This window comes from Danio aesculapii, chromosome 9, assembly GCF_903798145.1.
Source record: "Danio aesculapii chromosome 9, fDanAes4.1, whole genome shotgun sequence".
NCBI lineage: Eukaryota > Metazoa > Chordata > Actinopteri > Cypriniformes > Danionidae > Danio > Danio aesculapii.
Window position 1 is genome coordinate 4,841,669 of NC_079443.1, and position 12,236 is coordinate 4,853,904.

At 36.2% G+C, this 12,236-nt stretch overlaps 1 protein-coding gene across 1 annotated transcript in view; it reads left to right on the plus strand.

Moving 5' to 3' along the window:
• Positions 1-12,236, plus strand: part of kalrna (kalirin RhoGEF kinase a) — a 258,602-nt gene that overhangs the window by 140,186 nt on the left and 106,180 nt on the right. Inside the window, 1 exon segment of the mRNA XM_056464813.1 lies at positions 594-785. Within this exon segment, the coding sequence (XP_056320788.1) occupies positions 594-785 (192 nt within the window).

Here is a 12,236-nt window from a genome sequence, read left to right on the forward strand (position 1 = left end):
TGTGAGTGTCTTTCTTTCTTTCTTTCTTTCTTTCTTTCTTTCTTTCTTTCTTTCTTCCAATCTTCATTAGGTCAATCACTAAATCTAGCAGGAGCACTTTTAGCTTAGCATAGCAACAATTATTTTATTATATTAGACTGTTATTATCTCACTCAAAAATGACCAAAGTTTAACTAGTGCTAGTTCTGTGTCCATGCTCACTGTCTATACCCTCAGTCACTATTCCCTATATTAGTACACTTGAAGGACTGAAAATTCGATCACTCAGAACACAGGAAAGCATTTTGTTTGCGCTTTGCTGGTTGATAAATCATTCAGATTGATTCAAATTTCAATTTCTTTGGTCAGACCCTCTGATAGTTATTTTAGCGAGCCGTCTATTAGTAATGAAACAAAGTATTTAGATTTCTGTCATCTATTGTTTGTTTTGTAATACATATCAGCGCCTAATTTTATTTTCATTGCAGTTATTTTTTGTCTAATTCTGTGAATTCGTGTTAAACACTACTTTGAGACATTGCTCAGAGTTTGTTTCATCCTCATTTTTTACAGATTGATCTAATTTTCCTTGTGTTCTCTGTGTGTCTGATCAGAACACCTACACTAATGCAGATAAGCTGCTGGAAGCTGCTGAGCAGTTGGCTCAGACGGGCGAGTGTGACCCTGAGGAGATCTACAAGGCAGCGCGACACCTGGAAGTCAGGATCCAGGACTTTGTCAGGCGAGTGGAGCAAAGAAAACTACTGCTGGACATGTCCGTCTCTTTCCACACACACACTAAAGAGGTAAGACAGACAGACTAATGCTATCTAACAACTTTTATTTAGTGGCCAATTCCTATGAATTTCTCCGATCTCTTACATAATTAAGGCCCTGTCCACACGAACACAGGTTTTTGTTTTGTTTTTAAACTGCACTTTTTCTATGCAGTTTGACTGTTTTTCCACATAAAAACACAGTATCAGGTGACGATTTTTGAAAACTCTGGGTACAGTGTGGTCATGTGGACAATAGGGCTGCACAATATATAATTTCAGCATCAATATCGCAATGTGATCAGATTTTTTGAGGGTTTTAAAACCATTAAGGCATAATAAATTGTACCGTTTGTACCTTTGTCAAATGAACAATGATTAATTTTATTAAATTGTTTATAAAAAGAAGAGTATGCAGTATTATTTTACATTTTATTCTTCAATTACTGTATAACTGAATACAGTTGGACTGCTCGGAAAACAATAAAACACTTTGTTAAATATATACAATTTTTTTTTTCTTTATTGAGTTTATCTATACTTGTAGATTATTTATAATATTTTATGCTCTCCCCTACAGAATCATCCCAATCAATCTAAACTGATAAATTCTTTTCAAATAGTTATTCAACTGATCTCAGTGAAATTGTATTAATAATAATAATAATAACAATAATAATAATAATAATAATAATAATAATAATAATAACAATATTAATAATAATAATAATAATAATAATAATAATAACATTATTAATAATAAAATAATAATAATAATAATAATAATAATAATAATAATAATAATAACAACAATATTAATAATAATAATAATAATAACATTATTAATAATAAAAATAACAATAATAATAATAATAATAAAATAAAAATAATAATAACAATAATAATAATAATAATAACAATATTAATAATAATAATAATAATAATAACATTATTAATAATAAAAATAACAATAATAATAATAATAATAATAATAATAAAATAATAATAATAATAATAACAACAACAATAATAATAATAATAACATTATTAATAATAAAACTAAAAATAACAATAATAATAATAATGATAATAACAGCAACAATATTAATAATAATAATAATAATAATAACAATATTAATAATAATAATAATAATAATAACATTATTAATAATAAAAATAACAATAATAATAATAATAATAAAATAATAATAATAATAATAACAACAACAATAATAATAATAATAATAATAATAATAATAATAATAATAATTCCTTACATTTAAACATTTAAATAGCGCTTTTCTAGACACCCAAAGCGCATTACACACTCCAAATTATATTCAAATTATATTCATATCGCAATATATATATATATATATATATATATATATATATATATATATATATATATATATATATATATATATATATATATATATATATATATATATATATATATATATATATATATATATATATACACAGTTGAAGTCAGAATTAGCCCCCCTTTGATTTTATTATTTTTTTTCAAATGTTCACAAAAGGGAATTTTCACAATATGTCTGATAATATTTTTTCTTCTGGAAAAAGTCTTATTTGTTTTACTTAGGCTACAATAAAAGCAGTTTTTAACTTTTTATGAACCATTTTAAGGTCAAAATTATTAGCCCCAAAAATTTTTTGACTGTCTACAGAGTAAACCATCTTCATACAATAACTTGCCTAATTATCCTAACCTGCCTAGTTAACCTAATTACCCTAGTTAACAGGGGAACTAATAATTCAGGGGGCTAATAATTCTGACTTCAACTATATATATATATATATATATATATATATATATATATATTCATTTTCTTTTTGGCTTATTCCCTTTATTAATTATTATATAACTTTGATAATTATTATATTATATAACTTTATTAATTATTATGATATTATATAACTTTGATAATTATAATATAATTAATCTGGGGTCACCACAGCAGAATGAACCGCCAACTTATCCAGCATATAGTTTACGCAGCAGACGCCCTTCCAGCCTCAACCCATCACTGGGAAACATTCACACACACTCATACACTATGGACAATATTTTTGCTTACCCAATTCACCTATACCACATGTTTTTGGAAAACCGGAGCACCCGGAGGAATATAGTATAAAAGTGAGAGTTAATATTAATCTCGTGGCCAACCTGCAGGATCGATGAGGCCCACCGGTTGAGAATCACTGGTTTAGATATTCAATTGAGTCATGTGACCACTGTGTGTTCAAACGAAGTTTACAGTACACAACTTACTTTGTAGAAATTCGCCTCACAGCAAGCAGGTCGCTGTTTCGAGTCCCGTCTGGGCCAGTTGACATTTCTGTGTGGAGTTTGCATGTTCTCCTCATGTTGGTGTGGGTTTCCTCTGGGTGCTTCGGTTTCCCCAACAGTCCCAGCACATGTGCTATAGGTGAATTGGACAAACTAAATTGGCCGAAGTGTGTGTGTGTGAATGTGAGTGTGTATGGGTGTTTCCCAGTACTGTATTTCGGCTGGAAGGGCATCCGCTGCATAAAACATAGTTGCTGGAATAGTTGGCGGTTCATTCCACTGTGGCGACCCCTGATAAATGGGGGACTAAGACTGAATGAGTTACGTTTCCTCATGAGATCAGGATGGACACACACACTAGGTGGATTACAGAGGAATGCTGGGAGTTTTTTTTTTAGCTGAGCAGTGCCAGATGTGCTCGAAGAACATGCTGTTTACCTCTTCAGCTGCCAATCGGGCCCTTGTGTGAAATGTTAAGTGTAATTCATGACACGTTGACGGCGTGTTGCTGCAGCAGTCAATAGCAGGGATTATTAGTGATTTAGCATGCGGTAATGTGACATCACGCAACATCCATCACCTCACGCACCCTGCGCTCCAGAAGTGAAAGAAGTAAATATGCTGGAGGTTAAGTGGCTCAATCTGTCTTTCTGGAGCCGTTTGATTTGGTGCGACGCTTGTCTAATGGAGCTCTGTATCATGAGCTGTAGTTTTGTTGATGTATGGAGACTGTGGGAGTCTGCTCTTCTCACGAATGCTCATAAAGTTCTTCTGGCTGTACTGTGGAAATTAATATCTTGTAATATATACATTTATTTCCTGGAAGGGATTATAGCAATGTTATTAAAATGGTAAAAAAGTAATGAGTCAACGGACGCAAGACGTAGCTTTGTCCACTTTTTCCTCCATTCTTCTGATGATGGAGGGTCTGTGAGCTGATATTTGCTTTCTTAGTTCTTGTTCTCTGATCTTTCAGTTCAATAGTGCAAATGGAACTCAATTTTAATAATAATATAAAAATCTTATTAAATGTACAGGATCAATTGACCACACTAGGCTACTTCATGCATTGACGAATGAAATTATAGACTGAATTTCTGTAACACTGGGAGTGACAGAAACAACTGAAGTTCGGATCCAAGTGCAGGTTTAATCAAAGTCAGGCAAGCAAAGGTCAACACAGGTGCAAACAGATGTATAAAGGCAGTTCAGAATCACGGTCAAAGGTATCAAGCGAGAGGTCAGAAGGCAGGCGGCAGACAAGGAGAAAAGTAAACAAGGCAAAGATCAAAACACAGAGAAACAAGACTAGGGGAAATGCGTTGCAATGTCACTTTACAGATAACAAGACTCGGCAATGGAAGTGAGAGTGTGAGCTGGATAAATAGTGTCTGTAATCAGTCTAGAAGCTGCAACAGCTGTGGGAGGCTAATCAGCGGAAATGAGGAAGCATGTGTGTGTGTGAACGGAGTGCATGTATGAATATGTAGTCCATGAATGGCGGATTTGTAGTCCTTATGTGCAAACCAGCGATCTAGGGAGTTATGATCGCTCGTGACCGTGACAATTGATATCTACGGTGGCCGGGAAGCTCAAAACAACATTACAAAGTGTTTTTGAAAAACATTTTTAGCTATCATCACACACAGTTACATAGGAAACACAATTCTACCAAGGACGAAACAAATTTACATTTTAGAAAAACAATTAACAAGACGCAGAACACTTTTACCAGTCCCAAAACAAATTTACAATTACAGATTTTTTTACGGAAAGGGGATGTACCACACACTGGAAGTGACGCGTAACGTACCACACACCAGAAGTGACATGGGGAAAAGTGTTGTCGTTGGTGATGAGCGTGGTAAATTCGTGTTGTGGAGTACATGGCGTGAATAAAGTTTATGGTGACAGAACGTGGACTGCGTTTGAGGGTTGTTTTGCCTGTTTTGTGGCGAACACGAGCAGCTTAATGCGGTTTTGCTTTACGTGTGGTCGGTGTTTGGAGATTCTAAAGGACGCGGATCAGATGGAAACACCAGACGTACTGCATCAACGTGTTCAATATTTTAACGAGGGCCACTCGTACACTGTAATCGTGGACATGATGTCACGTCTGGTGACTGGGCTGGCCAATCCTGGAGCACCTTGAACTTCTTTGCTTTCAGGAACTTTGATGTGGAGGCTGAAACACCTCTCCTGTGGTTTGTAATGTAATGGGCAGCACAAATGTCTTGATACCTCAGGCTGTTGATGTTGCACTCTGCAGATCTCTCACATGTCCCCATACTGAATGTAACCCCAAACCATGATTTTTCCGTCACCAAACTTGACTGATTTGTGCGAGAATCTCAGGTCCATGCATGTTCCAGTCGGTCTTCTGCAGTATTTGTGATGATTGGGATGCAGTTCAACAGATGATTCAGCAGAAAAAATCGACCTTCTGCCACTTTTCCAAATGATCAACTAGAAGTCAAGTTACTATTTGTGGCTCTTACAACAGGTATCGACAACATGACTGTTGTCAGGTAGTGTAAAATCATTTTAAGTCGACACTGAAGACCAAATGTAACTTGAAATACTATATAATTGTACTCAAATGAACATTTAAAATAAACATCAAATAAAACACTTCTAAAAATGCTTCACAGTTGTACAAGGTGGCGTTGGCATCATTAGCCAACTAAGGTCGCAAATTTGGTGTTGCAAACATAGTTATTTGGTGTTTCCCGAAACCATAGTTCCAATAAGCATTCGGAAAACTGCGTAACAAACTTGTACAATTGCAGCTGTCTTCTATTCCCAGTTATCCTCCCTATGCTCTATTCCTTGATTTAAAAAAACAAAACAAACAACAACAAAATCTCCAGTGTAATTTTCTTACAACATAATTTTTTATGCCATTTTGAAAACAGTCGTGGCTTACGACGAAAGCTACGATATTATTATTAGCGATGCATATTACTAAAACTAATTTAGTATTATGTTTCGATATACGTTTTGATAATTAAGTTATTAAAATTTTAACAATTCAACAATGACTTTGCCTCATATAATGTAATTTGGCTATACCCAAAAATGTACCCATGCAACGTAGATTCATTTCAAGAGTTCACACTTAGATATTGTTTGACAACTGTTAGCAGGTTTGGCATGCTGTCCCGGGAGAGAACCCTGAGCTCGGAGATAGGTGAGCCCAAGGCTCCCGCCTGGTCCATAGAGCATATGAGGGGAGTACGAGATCAGGTGGTTCTCGAGAGCTCCCCGTGGTAAAAGAAGAAAGGAGGAGAAGGGGTGGATGGGGGGTTTCTTCGGAAAACGAAGATAAGAGAGTAGTTCTAGCTAGGCTACTTATAGTGAGTTGGGGTTAAGGTGCGGTCACACTTGACTTTTCTTCCCATAGACTTCCATTCATACGCACGCGAATGCGTCAGACCGGAAACGCGGGGTCATGCGTCGAGTTTCGCATGTTGCTGCGGTGCAAAGTTCAAGCTTGGTGAACTCTGACCTGCGAAATCGCATCACTTGACTGCGTGAGAGCAATTGAGGATCAAAACAGGACCTCTCTGGGCAAAAATGTAAAACATGGAGCAATCGCTCGCTTTTTTAAATGTCTAATAAGCTTGTTTGATCCCGCCCCTTTTCGCAGCGCCACACGACAGAATTTCGCACACACAAAGCCCGGTGTGACCGTAGCTTTAATCTGATTGGCTAACTAGTGAATGTAGATGAGTGGCCAGCTGCAGTCAATCATATCACGTGCTCCTCTCGAAATTAGTTTGAAAACTTCCCTTTATGGTCCAGTGTCACATATATAAACAAAGTGTTTGTGTAAACCAATTTTATGTTTCTTTTCTTTTTTTTTTTTAAATAATAATGTAATGTTTGGATGTCAAAACTATGCAGCAACCCATATAGAAGACTTGCTTCATTATCTGTTAACTGTGGAATTTCCTTGTTTAGTTCAAAAGTGCAGCAGTAGTGTTTATACACAGCACATTCCACTGCACAGCTGCGAATGTGTGTGTGTGTGTTAAGACTAAAACGAATTACATCATGTGAGCATAGACTAACAGAAGGTTCTCTTGCAGGACAAACTTTTACAATGTTTCCTAGTGATTTTGGAGGGTTTGTGGAGCATCCTGCTGAAAGAGGTCACCACATGAGCCTTGATTTAGCAGCACTCCAGAAACACTTTATTTCAGTCTCAAACTCTTCTGCCTCCACACATACACACACACACTTGAGAACATTTTGAGTGTAGCTGCAAGTGGTTTTGACAGAGAGCAAAGTCAAAGGACAGCGTGCGTGACTGAACCACAAAATCGGTTATACTGTAAGTGTCAGTTTATTTGAAATTGAAAAAAGCTCAACACAAAAACGGCTTAACACTGGTGTACATGTACGATTTGTTAGCATAGGACAATATTAGGCAGAGATACAACTATTAGAATATCTGCAATCTGAAGATTTAAAAAACAACTCAAAATACTGATAAAAAGATGTCTATATAAATTGTACATTACTAATTAAAAACAGTTTTGATATACAGTTAAAGTCAGAATTATTAGCCCCCCTGTTTATTTTTACCCCAATTTCTGTTTAGCGGAGAGAAGATTTTTTCATCACATTTCTAAACATAATAGTTTTAATAACTCATTTCTAATAGCTGATTTATTTTATCTTTGTCATGATGACAGTAAATAATATTTGACTAGATATTTTTCAAGACACTTCTATACAGCTTAAACAGGCTTAACTAGGTTAATTAGATTAACTAGGCAGGTTAGGGCAATTAGGCAAGTTATTGTATGATGATGGTTTGTTCTGTAGGCAGTCGGAAAAAAATTTGCTTAAAGGGGCTGATAATTTTGACCTTAAAATGCTTCTTAAAAAATGTAAAACTGCTTTTATTCTAGCCGAAATAAAACTAATAAGACTTTCACCAGAAGAAAAAATATTATCAGACATACTGTGAACATTTCCTAGCTCTGTTAAACATCATTTGGGAAATATGTAAAAAAGAAAAAAAAAATCAAAGGGGGGCTTATAATTCTGACTTCAACTGTATTTACATTTGTGCGGTTCATTCCGCTGTGGCAACCCCTGATAAATAAAAGGACTGAAGGAAAATGAATGAATGAATATTTACGGTTGGAAAAATAGTCATGGACCATGATCTTTACTTAATATTCTAATGATATTTGGTGTAAAAAAATTTCTATAATTTTGACCCATCCAATGTATATTTGCTTATTATTTTTTCTAGTAATTACCATAATGCTTGACTATAGCCATTCTCATAGCCATTTTCAGCCTGGTCTTAGCTGGTCAGGCTGGAAAATGACCATCTAAAAAGGCTGGTCAAGCTGGTTTTAGCTGGTCATCTCCCAGCCTGACCAGCTAAGACCAGTCTGGAATAGCTGGAAACCAGCTTGGAAATGGTCAAAACCCCTCTAAAACCATGCTGGTCAACCAGCTAAAACCTGCCAACCAGCCTAGGCTGGTTTAAGCAGTTTTTTTTTCAACAGGGAAATAAGTGGATCTAATTGGATTTTCATTGTAAACATTAAATAAAAGTTAAAAAGGTTTTATTATTTATTAATTCAATATGTTAAGTTTTTAGTTATGATACTCCTAAAATTATTCCGCATAAATCCGCAGATTTTTTTACAAAATTCTCAGCAGAAATAGCAGAAAATGGTCGCAGATTCTGTCTGGCCCTAGCTATTAGATATGCCCATGTCATTTACATGCACACACATGATCTCTCTTGCATGCTTTCCCGCTCTCTGCCTGATTCAAACCAGGAACAAGGACATGTCATAACCAACACTATCTTGCGGCAATTTGTATTTTTTTATTTATTTATTTATTTATTTATTTATTTATTTATTTATTTATTTATTTATTTATTTATCTTTATTTAGTGGCTAATTTGTATGACCGCACTGGTATAATTTAGTACGATTCGCTCATTCCCCAATGACCGTTGGGTGCCACGCCTTCTTTTTAAAATTGTAAATTTTTGGTGCGACTGAATTCGACAAATATGAATTCATTTTTATTATTGTTATTATTATAATTTTTTATCTCTTTCATTTTTTGTTAACTTCGTGATATACACTACTAACACAGTATGGCGGCTTACTTGTATAGCATGGGAAATCTTATTATTTTACTACAACATTTAAAAATGAAACATTCTATTAAATTAAAACATTCTATCCGACCAAATATAACCATTGTCATAGCAAAGCTCCCTCATTTTTATTTTTTCCCTGTGCTTTGCTCTGCTGCAGTGTTCTGACAGCAATCTGAAATGCATTTTACTTTAATTCATTATGTAATTAACTGCAGTTACTATGGAAACAACTAGGGAGGCCACATTACGCTCACCACTATCCTTCTGTAAATGTGGTAACCCTTTAACAGAGGCAATCAAGTCTTGAGGGTTATGTTTGAAATAAGAATGTACTCTTACTCTTGAAATAGCATGTAGGCACAGCGTTTATTTCTGTTAAAACTATTTGTATGTTTATGCTGTGTGGTTTGGTTTAATATATCCATTCTGTGTAGCTTTTTGCTAGCTGCGGGTTATTTCCTGTATTGTAAAACTTGTCGTGTGTGTTGCTGTTCAGATCTCTAGCGTATGATTAATATGAATAATATTCCTGAGTGCGTGTCAAACCACCGTAATGGGAATCATCTATCATGAATATCTCGTACTCCTGTAGAGCTCCTCTGCGCCTGCAACATGTTAGAGCTAAACAGGACCAGCGTCCACACTGGAGATTTGGAAAAGCACTATTTATCATAACAGCCTCCGTCTGGATCTGGCTGAGGTTTGAGTTCACACGGTCACGGAAAACCTGCAAAAATCAAGGATTCATTAGTATTTCCACAAATGCCATGTGAATTAATACACCTCAGGTAGATTAGTAGATTGTTTACCCCTTGCAGATCCATAGCCAGGGGGGGTTCGGGTGGTTCAAAAGACCAAGTCCAGAATTTGGTCCCTACATGAGCCTAAAATTGAATGAGCTAGCCAGTTTGTTATTTGTGTGAAATTTAAACCACACTTAACTAAACTAAACTATCATGTATCAACGCTGCGTATGCACAAAAACTTTGCGTACGCCAGATTTCACGCTCACGTTTGGATTTACTAACGATGAAATTAATGTGAGAATGTGCGTTGGTCCAAGCTAACTTCATGTCTGGCGTATGTGTATTTCTTGTGTGTGTTTGTTTTATTTCCTTTGGCGACTCCTAGAGGAAATTGTGTTAAATTGCAATACTCAAAGTATCTTTGAGCCGTGCAATGGCAGCTGTATGGGACGGGATCATCCGCATGTCTAGCAGGTATATAAGGTTTCTATACAATGCAGTTGACCAGCCAAACGTTAAAGCGCAATTTGCAGCGATCGCCGGTTTTCCCAATGTAATCGGAGCGATCGACTGCACGCACATTGCTATAAAGGCGCCATCTCAAGATGAATTTGCATACGTGAATTGGAAACATTTCCATTCGATAAATGTGCAAATAATATGTGATGCTCAAATGCGCTTAACAAATATTTTAGCAAGGTGGCCTTGGTCAACCCATGATTAATTCATCCTTACAAACAGCATGGTTGGGATGAAGCTCCAAGGTGGCAGGCACTCGGTCAGTTGTAGAGCGGGAGATCGGGCAGCTGAGGGGTGCTGTTATACAGCCCTAACAAAGTGTTCCTCTAATATATCTGTGTCTCCAACAGACACGGATACTACTCCAGACAGTAAAGTGTCGCTCACAATTGAGGCAACTCTCTCCTCAAAGAATGTTAGTTCAGCATCCCCTGTTCCCCCACATGTTCGTTCCACACTTTGATGGTGCGCCGCTGTTCTCCCCTTAACCTGCACCTTTACATCGGACCATTTATTTTTTAATTCTTTCACAGTGCGATGTTCAGACCCCACTGTGTTAACCGCGTCAGCTAAACTCTCCCACTCTATTTTTTCTTTTGTTATTAATTCCGGAGGACAAACTTGCAAATCACACAGTTTTAGTTTTCGGTCTACCTCCGATAGGAGCACCTCCAATTCACATTCAGTGAAGTTTCTCTTCTTGCTTGCTTTTGCCGTTGCTTTTTTGTTTGGTTTTGCCAAAGAAGAGTCTTTACCATCTGATACATCTGATGTTTTTACTGCGTAAGCACATTTACAGCTTTGTCCGTACACAATGTTTTAGTATTAATTCAATGCAAGTCTTTGTACATGGGGCACCTGGACTTTACTAGAACTATATTAAGCTGCTTTGACACAATCTATATTGTGAAAAGCGCTATATAAATAAACAAGCATGAATTGAATTTGCCTATAGAGGAATTACCAACCTACGTCACACATGACGTCACACATTTCCTTGATGCATCAGGTTCTACAAGTGCAGATCCCTAGGTCAGTCAGGCGAGTCAACCAATGGTCAACACCTGCAGAGAACTGACATGTATTCAGCAAAAACTTCACACATGAGCCCAACCTAGTTTCTTTGCTAGTGAAGCGTTCAGTTTTTCCATTTACAAAATCCATCTTGTAAATAGTGAATGTGCCATGGTGCGACTACAATTCTTACAAAGGCAATATTTAGGACTCTGAAGGCACGCTAAGCCCAAAACACACCCAGAACTCACTATGAGAATAAGGACAACCCTTTTAGGCTATGCGGTAGGCCCGCAGACCGTTTTTCCCGTCCTTAAAATAGCAAAAGTGGATTCGGACATGCTCTAAGTGGACATGCACCATTTATTGTGCTTGGATATTTAAAATAGAGCCCTTAGTGTGCAATGAACTTCAGAAGGAATGATGTGTTTATCAAACTGATGATCTCTGGTACTGTTTGGCAAAAAACATTTTAAGAAGCAACAAAGATGACATACATTTACTGACACAGAAAGCCTAACTGTGGGACTGACCAAATCAGATTGTTGGGATTGCAATATATATATAGTCAACCCTGCACCACACAGCACAGTGTTCATTTTGTTCAAGGTTTTAATGAAGTGTCTGACTCGGTTCTATACTTTTTAATCTTTTACACTGAAACATTAAAAATGGAAGCAGCGTGAGAAATGAGAATGTGGCTGCTTTCTAATATTGGATTCAGGACAGATTCTTGT